This window comes from Trachurus japonicus, chromosome 8 (genome assembly GCF_045865225.1).
Source record: "Trachurus japonicus isolate A0001 chromosome 8, Traja_1.0".
Taxonomy (NCBI): domain Eukaryota; kingdom Metazoa; phylum Chordata; class Actinopteri; order Carangiformes; family Carangidae; genus Trachurus; species Trachurus japonicus.
In genome coordinates, this window is record NC_140914.1 from 9,790,361 (window position 1) to 9,808,056 (window position 17,696).

General features: G+C 42.3%; 1 protein-coding gene across 3 annotated transcripts in view; it reads right to left on the minus strand.

Annotated features, from left to right (window-relative positions):
• The window catches only part of shisa6a (shisa family member 6a), a 72,959-nt gene that overhangs the window by 43,360 nt on the left and 11,903 nt on the right, over positions 1-17,696 (minus strand). For all 3 annotated transcript variants that reach the window (XM_085783661.1, XM_085783663.1, XM_085783660.1), the window contains exons 4-5: positions 16,154-16,249; positions 15,686-15,754 (exon numbers count right to left, since the gene is read on the minus strand). In XM_085783661.1, coding sequence (XP_085639787.1) covers positions 15,686-15,754; positions 16,154-16,249 — 165 coding nt within the window. The remainder of the gene's footprint in view (positions 1-15,685; positions 15,755-16,153; positions 16,250-17,696) is intronic.

Below are 17,696 nucleotides of genomic sequence, written 5' to 3' on the forward strand. Positions count from 1 at the left end.
TGCCCACAGAAAAAAAAAAGTGACACGAGTAGTTGTGCAAGGAATTACAAGAGCAAGCTAGAGAGAGACGTTCAAACCTCTACCTACTTTCACACCTCAGCACACCTGGCTGCTCGCAGTGGCTGTGACAGACAGATTGGAAAGTTAGAAACATTTTCCACCAGTCTGGAAGTTTCTTTTCTTTTTTTTTTTGAAGCCGATTAAGAGTACACCAAACATAGTCTGACTGAGCTGATTTGCAGCAGAGTGTTGAAGGATAAGCTGTCTTTATGTTCACCTAGGGTTGGGGTTACAGCGGTTATCTGGAAAAGGCCATGACAACATCATCACACTCCTAGATCTCAGTAATTATCGTTTTAAGTCCAGTTTCACCATGAAACATACACATAATGGGCAAAACTGCATTAACACGGATCTAATTGTAATTAACTGGATTAGTTTATAAAATCCACTCTGTATATTTGGTTAACTATCTTTAATCTAAACGTGTCCTGAGCCCAGAATCGTGATCTTCAGGCTCTTAATCAGTTTGAAAAGATGGATCCATGGACAACAAATCCGATTCCTCAAAAAAACGCCGCCTAAAACACGAGCCGGCGGCACGACAACACGTCTCACACATTCTGCAGCAATGTCACACAAGTCAAGTGAAGCTTGGACACGTCCAGAGACATCTTGTCGAGGAAAACTGACCACGGATCCGGTCACCGCCTCTGGGCTTGGCTGTTCCTTTGTCATGGACTAATGTAAGCGCGGATGCACACGCGCCTCCTCGGGCCGAATGCTGGTCTCTTACCCCCTCGGATCACAAGTTCAATTAATTTCACAGTTGGCGGCACCCACAGTCATTTCACCGGGGCCTGTTGTCTGGAACTGGAGAGAAATGGGAAGAATATGATGCACCCCGAGCTGCTCAGCCCCTCCTCCTCCTCCTCCTCCTCTTCCTCCTCTTCGCCTCCATCCCCTCCATCCATGAAGGCTCCACTCGCCCGCAGCCACATCTGATCTGATAGGGCCGTGGCTCTGCAGCATATTAAAGCTCACATCACGGCGATAAGCGGAGATGAGACGGCCGCATGCATCATTACTGCTCCATAAAGACTCTCTTTTCCATTTCATTCAACAGAAAATGTTTAAATGTATCAAGAAATGCCGCTCATTAAAGACTTCAGTCTTATTGAAGAAGCTGAGTCAAGCCTCAAAAGCAAATAAATAAAACTGTGAGCTTTTTCAGACGTGCCCTGAAATCTCCACATGAATGAGTCAAATTCACAAAATGGACACCGACTCTCCACAACCAACTGTTAGGGTGTAAGGCTGTGTGTGTGTGTGTGATGTAAACATTTGAATCATTCTTATGCATAAACAAGAAAAGCCACAAAATAGCTCAATACACTAACTTCAGTTCACTACTGTAATTTATGTTTATAAGCTGATTGATCTTTTCAGAAAGAGACACCACAGGAAAGCTTCACCTTCTGATCCAACATTTATCCCCAGGTGTGAGGTGGACACTTACAGTGACCACTAACAATCTTTGCTTTTCCGAGGAACATATTCTGTCACTGCACAAACACAACACCTTGTCTTAGATTTCTCATCCTCAAACTAAACACAATATCAGGCACTTCTTATCATGTATCCGAACACAAGTTGGCTACTTGTAGCCATCTCGATTTTCAGCAAAATTTCTGACCATGTATCAATGTCTGCCCTTGTGAGCTTCCTGCCTTTTAAATAGCCAAATCTATCTGTCTGTAAACATTTCATTTATAGCTATAAATCATAGCCTGTTGGACATTAGCTATTTAGCCCCCAAACTTGGTCTGATATTGTATGACAGCACATTTACATATGCTTTTTGATTATAATACAGATCTGGGCTCTTTATTAATACTGCAAAAGTCAATTTAAAACGACACTGAGATGGATTATTAGTTATCTAACTGAATGTATATTTTCATATTGATCAACACTTCAAAATGAACCAAACTAAAAGAACCTTTAAGTCTAAGCTTTTCAGGACACACTTGCATTTGTTGACTTAGAGGTACTATTTTCATACTTTACCTGCCAATCCATTACTTTAAACAGTCTTCTGTGATATTGCTTCATGTAGAGACGATTGAAAAAAGACACATATTTTGTGTGTAACCTAAGGTGGTGACCTACATAAGCTTTAGATGTCTTCTGTCACTATTTGGTCGACCCATCTGTCTTTGACCCTCCAGCTACACGGGGTCTGACGGGTGATGGATTTCAGTCCAACCCGCGGATCACGTGCTGTGCCGCAGACTTTAACTGTGGCCCTGTTAAAACTATTATCAAAGATGGAGAGAGCTAATGATTTGCCCGGAGACAAACATCTCTGAAGAGGAAAACTGGATTAAAATTGTCCATGAAATACATCAGACAAGAAAGTAGTACGGATTAAAGCTGTGTGGATCTGCCCTCATCAGATATGTGATTAGCCTTCTAAAAATACTCGTCACAAATAAACACACAAGTTGTTTTTAATGTTTCTCACCTGCTGTAACATGTTATCATTTGTTTGTAACTGAGATTAAATCAAATACAAAGTTTCCAACAGGTCATATTGGGGGATTCTGCAGAAGAACGAGGCAAAAATGCACAAATGCAGGAAACAGTTGAGTAGCAAGCGATAACGTCATGTGGTGGGTGTCATGTTGAATTCCCCTGCCACAGACTGGAGTGTGTGTCTCATCTCAGGTGAATAACAATGACAGCGACCTTCTATAACCTCACACAACTGTTCTAAAGACCAAAACCTGATCATACTGTACGAATAATTAATGACAAAGCGTTAGCATATTCTAAACGTTCTGTCCTGTGACCTCCTTGCTGCAAGCCTTCAACTTGAGAATGACTTTGTTTCAAGGGTGACCTGGTTCTACTTCTGCTTTGCATACTGTCAGAAAATTAAAAAAAAAAAAAAAAAAAAAGTAGATCCAGCCTCTCTGCGGTTATCCATCCATCTACTTTCTTTACCCAACTCGGTGTTTCTGAAGTTATCTTAGTAACATGTGTGCATGCTCAGAGGTTGGCTCTTAGAATAATACTGATGGTGCTTTGTAAACCACATTATACTCAATGATGAATGAATGCTAAATGGCTCAATATTATAATGAGCCATCATGCATTCCTGCAGGCAACCAGCCGGCGTCGACTCTTAATGAGCGCTGACTGCGTGGCCACACAGCTTGTTGAAACATCTCTGATAGATGTTTCACATAATGTGTGTCAAGGCTTGAGACCATCCACACCCCAGAATTAAAACTGCACCTAAAGTGTTCGCTCCTCTGTCATGCAGGGCAGGGTGTGCTCTTTGCTTTTTCCAGGACATCACACAGGGGACGATGCTAATCACAGGCCGATCACTGCTGCACACTCTTAGGTCTTACTCCGCACATTTGCTCTGTAGTAGACCGACAATCCCTGATCTTACTGTCACAGCGTGAGGCGGCACGGACGCTGAATTTTTCATTTATTTAGGGGGCCTCTGTTGCATCTGCTCTTTTTAAATAGCCAGATTTATGAATGAAGCCTGGCGTGTGTGGGCTTGTGCTGCTCGAGCGATTGCAGGTCTGCCCTGGAGGGTCACAGGAAACTAGGTGGGAGGCTCGCCTTCTCCCATTCACACAAAAGCATCAGAAGGCACCGACTAATGAAGCATTTAGAGGAGAAAAGCTCGGGCGGCGCCGTAAACCTGCGGATGAGTCGGAGTTGTAATTTCTGATGCCATTTTACATACAATTACCAGCCATTTGTGCCCTGAGAGCTTAGCCGCCGCTTGTAATTTGACACTCAGGCGGCAGCACCAGCGCTGTGAGGAGGGGAGGAGGAGGATGTTTGATGTGGAACAAAAAAAAAAACACCCAACTGGGCGCTGATTTGTTTGTACGTCGGTTTTCTGCCTCTGATGAGCTCATTGTGCCTTCGACGTGTCTTCTGTGCGTGAGTGCGTTCTGATTGGAGACGAGTGAGCTCTTCAGATTAGATCATTGTGTTTGTATATACACACACTATATAGTCAACAGAAGTGACATTTGTCGCCTTCCTGTAAAAAACAAGCACCTCACAAATGCCATCTGTTCCTTGACGGAAAACAAAAATAGCCTTAAGCTTCTTGTTTTAGACAATCCTGTGTTTTTTTAAACAATGTGGCTAACATTGGTTTCAACTTGTGATGGTGAGGTCCCAGCAAGGGTGCAGAAAGTAGAGGGGAGACCATCAGTCCTTTACACTTTATACCCTGAGCCGAAATCCATTTAAGCATAGACGATAAATAAACACAGAGGCAAGCATACACACTCTCATCTATCATTTAAAGCAGTACATCATTAATAAAATGTGAGTTAGATTAAATTCATCTACCTGCAGTTGTAATGAAAGAGAAAATAAACCGTTGAGACTAAAACTGTTTTTTTGTACCTAGTTGAAGATATTTTAATTTCTGGACATTTTGACATTGGGAGTCTTCGGGGCTCGACTCACAGTTGAAGCAGTAGTGTCTGTGTTGACTTCATTTTTCAGCCCTGGAGGTTGTTACATAGCTTTAAGTGAAAGATCAGTGTCTGGTGTGACATGATGGTCTCTAGTTAAATCTTTCACTAGTAAGATAATAGCTCATCTTTCAGTTTATGAAAAAGCTCTTTATGAAAAATACTTATTTACCAATTTTGGAGATACACAATTCTCACTGGGCAAAACTAATTTACATCCAAATGAGTAAGTCAGCGCTGATTCATTTCTTTTAGTTTCTAGAATACATGTAGAGGTAGTTAATGAAATGATCACTGGCTATTTTCTTCTTTTTTTTCTTTTCCTACCCTGAGCACGTACAAATAAAAACAAAGTGAAAAATTGGCCAGTAAGGCAGAAGTGGGCTGTTTCTGGTGCATGTATATTACAGCATACACTGACATGTACTGTATATTCTGCTCTCATGTATATAACTACGATTCTATGAAATCAATGCCACCATAAAATCCAATATCCTGGCATTGAAACGTCTTTAAATGGCTCAAACATGTTGCTCTCTTCAGTTGTTTTTGATCTTTGGACTGGAATCTATCAGTGAGACATCAGTGTGCTCGTGAGAGTCCTCTGCTTGTCTAAGTATTCAGAAAATGAGCCGTATTTATTTTACCAAATGAGGACATTGTCCTTCACAACACGGCCATTACCACTCGCCCTTTTTCTCTCCACCAGACTGAAGCCTTCTTCCCCGTCCTTGGTCGTCAGCCTTTTTTCTTTAATTATGCCATTTCTTTAATTATTATTCCGTACTGGCAGCTCTCCGGTGTGAATGCGATACCTCCTGGTTGTAAAGGAAGACTACTTCGCGCATGATTAAAAACAACAGCACCTCGGGCTGGGCTGCCTACTGTAACCGGGTTAATTCTTTGCATACCAATACAAGCTGTCCTCTTTAGTATTGGTGTTGGTCTGCGACCGCTGTGCTGACAGAGGCACTTCCATGTCCAGCTCTGCCCTGTCCTTGCCCCCCACTCATAATAGATATTGACAGGTGCAGCGCAGATAACGCTAATCTGCATCCTAACAGGATTTCACATGTCATATAGTGGCTTTCTCATCGCTACCGCTTTCAATTCACAACTTTGTTATGCTGCTAATAGCATTTCACGGTGGCACAGCCCACGGCCTTCAGAGGGGAAGGATTCAAGCGTGGAGCCCGACGCACTCACAGGTTTTACCGTCTGAGCCGTGGCTGAGCAGGTGAACTAATGCATACCGGATTCAGCTTTGAAATTGAAATTTTAAAAATAAATGTCATTAAAATGCAACAGTAACATATTTATTCATTGAAGATTTGGGGCTGGAAAGTGTTTGTTTGTCTTTTAAAAAAGGCCCGTAAAGATCCATTCAGCAGACAGAGGGAAAACAGAGCTGTGTGGTGTTACGTCTTCTGTGGCTGTGGAGGAGCTTTTAAAAGTCAAAGAGAAAAATGCCCTATTGAATTACATTATTGAAACTGTGGGATCTTGCCTTGCTTTGCTAATGAAATATATATTATGTTACAATATTTGGGATTTCTTTTACTCTTGTTTTTTATTGTATCAAATGTGAACTATAAAATTTCTGTCACCCGTTAATAAAAAAATGATGTTGGGTGACATCGTGAATATGTGTTATATTCATCCATCCACCACATCCTCCTCTTGATACAGGTCTTTGCTCCTGTCATAATCACTGCGACCACTAGATGTCGCCTGGCAACAAAATGTCCATCATAACTTGCTGCAGAGATTACCTATGGGCTTGTTGTTTTTTTTAGAGGACAGTCTCTGAACATTGATGCCTGTGATGATCAAACATTTCTGCATATCATATCAGTGTGTGTGTGTATGTGTGTATGTGTGTGTATTAATCACTGTATTCACTCCTGGCCATGTGGTAGGTGGGCTTGTGGGACTCTGGGCGTGTGCGTTTCATCTAACCAACCTAATCAGGTTCATTAGCCTCCTATTTAATGGACAGGCGAGATAAGGAGAGGAATCAATTCATATTGTGCATTTGGCGGTCGCAGATCTGTGCACCGCGAGGGCGCCCGTCTCCCTGCTGCTCTGAATCACGCTCATTGAGAAGGAAGCGGAAATTACCACTTTGGTGGAGGCTGCGCCGACTTAAAATGACCTGATAAAGACCAACCAGGGGCCGCGTGCTGCCTGAAACCTGCCCAGCAACAGCATGAGGGTTTGAAGTTTGCACTGATTTTTATATTTGTTTGAGTCTGGAGGGGTTCATGAACCACAAGTTGTATTGATGCTGAACTGTCAACATTAATAGACCTTGTTCATTTCATTTCTGCTTAACCTCTCTGTGTCTGATTTTCATGCTCTTTCTTTCTTGCTTGCTTTCTTATTTCAATTTTCATAGGAAAGAAAATCCAAATAAACCCAAATCCAAATGATAGCATTTGAAAAATTAATAATAAGGCACATTTTTCTTTTACTGTTCAAAATATAAAAGGGCTCCTTGGTCACATTAAATTTCTCTTCTGCAAATATTTGCACCATCTTTCAGTCGAAGTCTTCACAACAATTAATGCGCTCGTCTCAGTCTAATCTTCATCCAGCTTCTGCAGACCCTGAGTTCACCTCTGTTGCAGATGCACACGGTCTACAAACATAAACACTGCTGCAGTGTGGTGGGAAATTAAAGAGGCGGCATCACCCTGTGAACTACATAAATACACCACTACACTACAAACTGCAGCATCTCTGCCATCCACTGTTCACAGTTTGAAATTCCTCTGCAGAAAATGTATTCATCACCAACATCTTAACTGTGATCTCACCTCCCTCGTTGGGACCAAGCACTAAATATGATTGTGTGTCTCTCTCCTTTTCTACCTCTCTTTCCCCTTGTTTTCTCCTCCTGCTGTGTCTTGTTTGTTCCCAGTTTGTCTCTCTCCCTGTTCATGTGTGCCCTGCTGGGCATGGCTAAACCACATACCTGCTGCTCATCATCCTGTCAACTGTATTTAAGCCCAGCTCAGCTCTTCACTCGTGATACTGTGACTCCACCAGCTCTGTTTGCTTCTGAGTTTACTGAGCCTGTCTTTCTTTCTTAAAAAACTCCTCTCCCTGCTCCGTTCCCCTCCTCTCACCAGCATCACTCTGCCTCCAGCCTCTGCTCTCCTCTCTCCTCCCCTGCTCTGTATCTGTCTGCTTCACTGCCTGACTTCCCCCGACCTGCGAGCCCTCACCACTCGCTCGTGCCTCACACACAACCCACCTCTGCCCCACCAGCTCCAGACTCAACAGCCTCACCCAACCCCGTCTCCACACAAGCTGAGCTTCCTCTCTGCTCCAACAGACCTGGCCCACAACTCTTCGGCTCCAGTGGAAAAAAGAACAAACTTTGTGCCGAAACTATAGAGCCAAGCATAAAATGTGCAGCTTGCACACTTAAAGGGATAGTTCAACATTTTGGCAAATTGGCCCATTGCCGTAAGTTTTAGGAGTAGGGTCATTACCTTTAATTGTCGGTGCAAGGTGTTTTTAGAACGGCGGAGCAGAGCCGCGAGCTGCTCAGAGCTACACTACGGAGGCTCATGGGATTTCTTGGTTTCCCTCATCAAACTCATCAAATGCACAATCCAACAACTCCAAAACGCTCTTGTGGACAAGTTGTGACCTGCACATTCACCAGGCTATGAGATAATAACAGAACGTTACCAGACGGAGTTGTTTTAGAGGTAAATTCATGCAAAACTGCTGATGTGCGTTCCCATCGGAGACTGTTTTTCAGCAAGCAGTCTCTGCATTTACCTCTAAAACAACTCTGTCTGATAATGTTCCATTATTATCCAGTCCCTCCAGGAATTCGCGATGTTGCGATCGCAACAATTAACGCAAATTCAGCCAATCCCCGCGAATTTTTGCGATCTTGCAATTTTGTACAATCACCGCAACTTTTCCGCAAATTAGACCAATTGTCGGTGCTTTCCGCGAGTTACACAGCAGAGAGTGCGAGTCTGGACGGAGCGGTGGTTGAAAGTGAGTCCACGGAGGAACGGCGGGGCTGGGCTGACGGCAAGAAACTTGATACAACGTGCACAAAGTGATAAGTAAAGGAACACAAGCTGAGTTGAACGTGTTGAGTGTGTGAGCTGTCCTGCTTGACCACCCGAGGCTGTGTCAACCCCGAGGGGGAATCCAGTGAGTGCGCCACTGCAGGGCCGGAGTGGAGCAGCCGGCGGCCAGGTGCCCCTTCCCCCATCCTAAGGCCCTGGCCCTGGACTTGAGTAGCCACCCTCCCCTTTTTATTCAAAAACTGGACTGTTTTAATAAAACAGTTCTTTTACCACGATTTTTAAACAGACATTTTAATTAAAAGTAAAACAACTTTCAACTCTATGTAATTTTCCTGTGCCTTTCTTAACAAGTGGAAAATTGCTGGTATAACATGACATAACATAACACATCACATTAATTTGTGACATTTCAAAATTTTCAATTTTCCTTTGATTTTTAATTATTCAGAACAAAACTGCAACTTTTTTTTGCAACTTTCGCTGTCTCCCGCAATTTAATCGCAACAAAAGGGCTTAAAACATCGCAACATTCACCGCAATTTTTTCAAAATGTGGCCGCAAATTCAGGCATTTTAGGCCGCAACAATCACAAAAAAAGCCCGCGAAATCCTGGAGGGACTGATTATTATCTCATAGCGTGGTGAATGTGCAGGTCACAACTTGTCCACCAGAGCGTTTTGGAGTTGTGGGATTGTGTATTTGATGAGTTTGATGAGGGAAACCAAGAAATCCCATGAGCCTCCGTAGCGTAGCTCTGAGCAGCTCGCGGCTCTGCTCCGCCGTTCTAAAAATAACTTGCACCAACAATTAAAGGTAACAAACCTACTCCTAGAACTATAGGGATTATGGCAATAGGGCAATTTGCCAAAATGTTTAACTATTCCTTTAACCATTCTTTCTTGTTTTATAACTTTCATTATTGACAGCAGTAACTGAAAACATCTGTGCAGGTGTGCAAAGCCTATTAATCAAGCCCAGTGTTTAATTTAATTTTGCATTTTATTATTGTGGTACGAGTGTTGAATCACTGAACTCTACAAGAACACGACCTTCGGATTTCCCATTCTTCAGTCGGCTTTGATCACTGCTTCTTATTTCATTCATCTATTTCCAGCAGATGAAAACAGCAAATCACTGCGTTTTACTCATTAGATGCAGTTTTTTTTTCCTCAACATAATGAAGAGATAAAGCTGTTTCTGTACTTTGGCAGGCGGTAATGCTATTAACCCACTTGGAGACAAATGTTTTTAATGGCATCTTTTAAAACGGTGTATTTCTATGAAAATGTAATTCCAGCTTTATGCAAATACACCAATTACCGTTTGGAATAAATACACTCCTTTTTTTCTGCAGGAGTGCAAAATGCTGAGAGTTTCTCATTTAACCTTGTTATCACCTGCTCCTCTAATCTCAAACAACTGCACAAACGCCTCCTCCTGCATGACCCCGACAACTTCATCAATATTTCAGCCTCTTCTCCCTCTTCTCAGCCCTCTGCAGGAAAAGAAGTACTTCTATCTGAGAGTTGTGTTGTGTGGTCCAAATGCTCAGCTTTGAAGGATTTGTGTGTGTGTGTAAGTGTGTGTAAGTCTGACCCAGCTTGGGCTACGACAAGCTTCCACTGTCGCGCAAATCACCAGGATGAAAAAAGTTCACAGTCCTGTGACAGGAAGCTGCAGGGGTAAAGCTCTCAGTGCTGCTTCACTATCTGATGCCTTGTCTTTGTGTCTCTGAATGCTTTTGATCGTCTCCAGACACAAAGCTGCAGTTTTGACTCGGTGTCCGTGTTTCGATCCCGCCATGTGTCAGCCATTTTGGGTATTTTTATGCTGCCCTGTATAAGACTGTGGCCTTCTGGGAGACGGCCCTGGCTGTTAAGAAGTGATGGTACCAGACCCTATAGCATCTTTTTGTCTTTCATCACATGTGGAGACTTTATCACAGCTGCTGCGTTCACTGCTACTCATATAACAAAGTCTTGGGATGGGCCCATTTTCTTCTAAGTAGGAATGAAAAGCCAAGACTTTCTTACCTCGCTAACAGGAGCCCTGAAGTTCTGCAAGTTCACAGTGTCACTTAACACTTTTGTTCTTGCTTTTTATACAATGTCTGCTCATCACATTAAGTCTGGCTAATGTTAGAAGACTAAAGATATACTGTAACAAGGGATATAGTATAACTCAATTAGAATAAAGCCTAGTATATTCTGTGTATGTGGCCACTTTATTTAGCTAATTTTTTATATCATCTACTTTTCTAGCTGAACTCTTTTCAAAGGAAACATTAGTCACCCTCATGAATTCTTTCAGAAAACAACACGCGAACACCAACCCATAAATATTAGAACTAATCAAAGCAGCAAGAAGCTGTGCAGACGCAGATATTAAAATAATTACACTTCATCAGTCTAAATCAAACTCCTGCACCCGAGTCAACCAGAGGTGATGAAAGTAAACAAAATGTTGGTTGTTGACAGAGATGCTCGCCTCCTCACGAAGTGACAAACTAAAAGAGCGGATGTCGGGCAGTGAAGCAAGCACTTGATCCAGGAAGAGTTTGACTCACCGCTGTTCCCCCTCTTTAATCAATATAAAAGCATCATAGTCAGGTCGGTAAACATGAGTGTGCAGTGTCCTGATGTCACGTATCATGGTTTTATCGATCCGTGATTCACGGGTTCAAAGTTTTCAGTTTTAGTTCTGGTCGAGCCACTAACAGCAGCGACATATAAGACTAAGACTTAGTGATGGAGGGGCTGGGGGGCAAGTGATACCCACTTAGCTTACTTAACCCACACCTCTAGCCACACAGAAGCCCATGCATGGACCCACTGTGGGTCTGGAGGGATTACAGTGCGGGGGTAACTGCTGCAGTGCGTCCCAGTAAGACAAGGTCACCTTAAGTGGATTGGGATGAGGAGGGGTGTGTGTGTGTGTGTGTGTGTTCGAGCGTGAGTGTGTGTGAAGCAATTCCCTCAGGAGAAAAACAGGGAGCAATTCATGAAAAAGTAATTAAGCAGGATGCACATCAGTGGATGCCACAGGCAGAGAAGGCAAGGAGGGAGCCGTATAAGCCCCGAGGACAGGGGTGGGGGTGGGGGGGTGTACTAACAATATCTGGGAGATAGTTTAACCTCTGACATCTTTGTGGATTTGCTTCAGAAACACCGTAAAATGATCAAATCTATTAGCTATGGGCCTGTTTTAAAAAAATCAATTGAAGTTGATTATTCCCTGGTGATTTGATGCGTTTTTCCAAACCTGTGGCTTCTGGATTGATGGTCAAACAATTCTAATTCAATATGAACACTCAATATTGTTCTCTGGTTATAAATCGTTTAAGTTGGGCCGGTAGATTAAAATTTCTGAAGTTTTTGAGGTGACTTAATGGCCGACTCGTTAGAGCAGTAACACATGGGCTCATATGCTCTGAGCATTGAGCCCTTAACCTGCTGGAACATTTGCTTCTTGTCATCCATATCCAGTCCCTGAATTTCCTGTTTCTCTCTCTACTGGTCCAAAAAAAAAGAGGCATAAAATGGCCAGAAGATAACTTTAAAAAATCTCACTAAATGCAGCAATTCAAAAATCGAGACTTTAGATTTTGTTCAATATTGATGGATTTGGTTTTAAAAGACGTAATTTAAAGACATTACCTTGGGCTTTATACACCTGAGAACGATAAGAGTCACAATCATTCCCTTAAATTGTAAAACTGAACCTGAAGCACAATGGCAGCAGATCAGAAAGCACCACATGAAATGCTCATAAGTTCTGGCACAAAGTCTACTGAATAGAAATGTTCTAATTTGTGACCATTATTATCAGACAAACTGATTTAATAACAATAGATCAATAGGGTTACAGTTTGGGTGTCTATTCAGAAATCCATGATAAGGCAGAGTAATAACTGGACATGGCAACAGTTTTATTTTGGTACCACAAATGATTTTGGAGCTGTAAAAACTAATTTGAACACCAAATGGATGTTGCTGCACTGAAAATGGACCAGTATTATTTTCTCTGAGCTATAGCGCCAGAATGTGTTGCTGTAGCTTTTTTTTACTTTCTTTTATAATGGACTGGAAAACAGGAGATAAAACTCTAACGTGGAGGGGTTTGTGGGAAAAAAAAAATCCTTTTTCACCATGTCAGGGGACAGATATGAATCTCTCTGCGACACAAAGTATCTCAGCTGTTATTGATCAATGACCAGCTTCTCAATCTTATTCTCCTCAAACATCTACTGTGGCAACCGCTCTGTCTTCCATCAAAATAAAGCCACCGTGGTCCAAAGCGGTTAAATGGACGCTTCACTACAGACGATCCATCACAGGGAACAGAGATGGTGGACGGACAGCACTGTCCTCACAACGCCCACTGATATCGGGCATAAATCCATCTCTTGTAGCGCGACACTGACACAGTCACTTTACTGTACTGTCTGAACCAGACACTTGGAGCAGGTAGGTGATGCTGTCTCTGTGGCTTCACACACAGTTGTGTTGTATCATCGGTGCATGAATATTAATGATAACATTTACTTGGAGCTTTGTTTAGCAGCTTGTTAGCCCTCACACACAAAAAACCCTAGATATGAATCTGGACTGTTTGTACTGTTCCTTTCACTACAGCGCTCCCACACAAACAAAGAGACGACGCACACGGAGTTGAGTTTGAGGTCATTGCCGATCGTACTCATACGTGGTAGTCTTAGAAAACAGTGGATTTAAAAGGAGTGGTTGTAAACGTGTTTGCCTCGAGTGTAGAGCGCTGTAAGGCAAACACAAGCAGCACAACGCGGCACAGGCTGCAGTTACTCTAAGCCTTTAATGTACAATAACAGAAAAAACACGAGTCTTGAATCCGATCGAGGAATACATCTGACTGCCAATATTTGTTCATGCCATAATCCAACATGTCAAAGTCTTGTTTCTTTAGATTTAGGGATTCAAATTGTTGCAGATCACTCGAGGAGGAGAATAAGAAAGGACAGAGCCAAGGACAGGAAGGATAAAGGGATGAACAAGAGGAATCAAGGGCATTTTGAAATGTTGACTGAAAAAAGACCCGTCAAGAGAACGTGCTTCAATTATATTTACTCATAAAAAGTCTTTAGATTGTTGCTTGGTGCAAACGTCCCCTGATGTTGGCTCAAATTAAAAAATGATTTGATTCAATCACCAACGAGGAAACTCCAACACTCAGCCGACCAATGGGTAAACTTTATCCCTACGTCAGTCAGCGACAGATATTCTCATTCCCACTTTCACACTGAAGGAGAATTGTGAATCTAGTTGGGTTTGGACCAGACCTGTGCTGAAATGTTATAGTCACTATCTACAGTAGGAATGTGTGTGTGTGTGTGTGTGTGTGTGTGTGTGTGTGTGGTGTTGGCGCGAGGGCAGGATGCAGTAGGCAGGGACACGGTGCACATCTGTCAGTCTGCTTCCTTCTGACAGGAGGCATGTGGGGGGTGGGGTGGGGGGTAGTGGAGCGCCCGCCGACAGCCAGCTGTTAAACTAAGACATGTACGATGGAGGCTGACAGGACCTCCGCTTTGAAGTGACAGCCACCGCCATCAGGCCGCTAAAGCGTGTCACCTAATAGGTGCAGTAAGAGGGTGACAGGTACATTCAGGAGAGACTCACCGCCTCAGACAACATTTAAAACATCAGCCCTTGTTTGACAGGAGTTCACCCGCCTCATGGAAGATGACATTTGCAGCTTTCAGACCTGCCTTTTTGTATCTGCCTTGAGGTGTTATGTCAAAATTGAGTGTGTTTTTAACTAAGATTTCACACCAGGGGCAAGATTAACAACATCACTCTCTTTAATGTACTACAGTACAGTATGACACTTAGTTGGCTCAAGGTCTGAGGATTTTTTTAACCCATCATTAACAATGAATGTTTCTTAAATGTCCTACCTTCTGCATTTTTGTAAGAGATAATGTTTGATGCTAGTTCAACATATGCCAATTAATCACTTTCAAATAAGGTGTGAATTTCCTCATTTAAACTTCATGGTGCAGCTACTTTTTTGTTTTGTTTTTGATTCTGCAAAACTTCTGTGGATTGTCTGTATGTAATGGTTTCCTGAAGCAAAACACCTTTGGGCACAACAGTTTGAAACACTCAGTTTGTCATTTTAAGTAGAAACAATAGGTTGTGTTGAGGTAAAGGTCTTTGTGGACCTTAGCCAAAACAGACCCAAAGGAAACTTCCCAGAACGGATGGGCATAAATAGATTAAAAAAAACTTTGTGCCTCTGAAAAAGCCATATTATTGCATTTTATCCCTTTCAGTTTCTATATTCCTCATCTTAAACATTCATTTATATCTTATCATTTAGATTGATCAGTGTAAAAGCTCTGGATCAGGACCTCAAGTCCTTAGATCAAATAGCTTGTTAAAATAAGGTGTTTTAAGGCTATACCTGTTTATTATAATGTTATTCTAATGTATCACATACATAATTAAGTAATTTTATATGGGAATTGATTTAAACATTAGATTCAGATTTGATATGATGCTTTTAAAACATCAACCGTGATGAAGGCTTCAAACAAACAGATTATCGGGGACAGAAACTGCTCGACCTACTTACTGTGATCACCACAAATTCAATAAGACTGTCGGATTGTAACTCTCAATCAGTGCAAACAGAGACTCTAAAGTTTGAGTGTCTGAACATTCACTTACCTTGCAGACATCTATAAAGTGTTAACAGCTTGCTACACTCACACTGTTAATCATGACAGCAGCCCTGTTGATACCTGACACCCTCACGTCAATAGAAGTAATCCAAATAAACCTTTTAACTGCAGGACATGGCATTCATTCAAACCTGCTGTCAAACAAGCACCACTGGAAATATTTTTGGCTCACGGAACCACCCACTGTAAGAAATAAATAAAATATTACAACTCTGGCTCTCTGCACCCAATGACTGTGCTGTGATTATCGGCCAAGGGCACTCGACTGGTCTGTGTGTGTGAGTGTGTGAAGTGTGTGAGTGACTTTTCTTATCAGGTGCGAGCAGAAAGCAGGTTGTGTGGCTTTCTCCCCAGCAGGGAAGCAGAACATTTGGAGAACGTACCGTAGGAGATGGGGATGTCCAGATCACCCTGCCAGGACATCTGCCCTGATTCATCTATGGAGTGCTGAGCTGTAAAAAACAACAACAGCAACAACAAGCCTCTTGTTTACAGCTCATTCCCTTTCCAACACTGCTTCTCATTTTTAAGATATTGAATGGAAGACAAAGGAATGGAAATCTGCTACTGTGCCATGCTGTTTCCCCGACTGCCTACCAACACTACCACTACCAAGTGTGGAAGTGTTACTTTGTCACTAGCAGCGTAGATTGTGTGCGAGGACGGTGCAAGATGTCACTTTAAGCCATTATGTATTGTAAAGTCCAACCTCCACTGACTCCCATACACACTCTTTTGGCTGAGGGAGGATGACAGCATGACACAGTAGCCTTTCGATTTGAATTATCATTACTATTATTCTGAATTCGGTTTTCATGGCACTGTCAAGTCAAGAATAGATGGTACTCTACCTTTCAAGTGGCCGCGTCCGAGTGTCACAAACCCAGAGGAGATGAAGTTGTGGAGGTCTTGGCCTCCACCGCGCAGGGTGTCTTTCCCATAGTGCCCTGGAAAGACAAAATAAAAATGGTGGAAAATGTCAGCAAAATATTTGAAGGCAAAAATTGTTTGCCTGAAAGTGTGGTTGCTCCCGAAAAGGCCGAGAAAAATTCAACAGCGCTGAGGAAGAAGACCTAAAACCCAGAGAAGTCCATTGTCCCCAAGCCTGAATGTGTTTTTTTAAATTCAGAAAACAAAAACCACAAGTCACCAGTCTACCTTTAACAGCATTTTCTTTGTACTCCATTTTTTAAACTATCACTAAACTTCTCAAGAGGCGTTTGTTGGTGCAATATCTGATACCTCACATGCTTCATTTATCTACTGTTAAAGAAGTAGTTGGTGAACAATTGTGGAAAAATAAACCGTTTGCTACCAGAAACATGCTAACACGTTAACAGCAATGCAAGCTAAGGCTCAACAAACTCTACATTGGCTTCTCTAGCACAATCCCTCTGTAAGTGGCCAAGAAAGAAATTACCTTGTCAAAGTTTACAAAAGTTAAACTCAGTATTAAGAATTCACTCAGTTTGACTTTGTCCCCATTGTGTGAATCCACCGCTAATGGCAACACCATTGAAATGAACTGTTTTTTATGCAAGAATTTCCACCATTTTAAAAGCTGCTTCAACTCTGCTTTAATACAGAGTATCTGCACTCAACTCCCAAGTCATTTCAGCCATTTTATAAAAGAGCAGCCAAAAATGACAAGAATATTAAGCAGGGCTAAAATGGCATAACCGACTAAACACGCACTCTCAGGTGAAATCATCAGCTTGTCAATACATGGTGATTAAGGATGCCAGAGATGTTGCCTGTAGGTTTCAGATAGATACTTTATTCATCCCCTAGTGGGAAATTAATGTGTCAAGCAGCTTTATAAAAATGCTGGTGAAAAATAATTAATAACAACAGTTCAATAGTCCTGAGGCCTGTGCTATGAAACAGGATTTCAGGTTATCAAAGGTAACATCAGGTTTATCTCTGGATGTTGAGTCAATCCCAGAGTTAGACGGGCAATAACCAGCTTCAATGTAGCAGTTGTCCAGGTGTTGGGTTCACTGAATGCAGATAATGAAAAGTTATCCCAGGTTTGTTGAATTTGTTTCATAGTGCAGACCTCAGGTCATGAGCCACTGCCCTCGGATCTCCTGAACCTCTCCATCCTGCAGAGCCGCCAGACATTCCTCCATTTTCTCCATCACTGAGTGAAATATTAAATTATGTGGACAGTCAGTGCTTTTGGCCCCTGAGGGGGAAGAAGATTGGGTTGTGGTACAGTTGATTTTAGTATCGATTTATGCTCCGTTTAGGATTTTTGGAGTTATTTGTCAGGATGCAATGCGGTGCACCTCGGGTATATACGCCCTTTCTGGATTTCCCTGGTGTTAAGAGATCACTCTGTAATGCAATTTGTACCACATCACTTTTAACTCCCCGCCCAACCACTGCTGT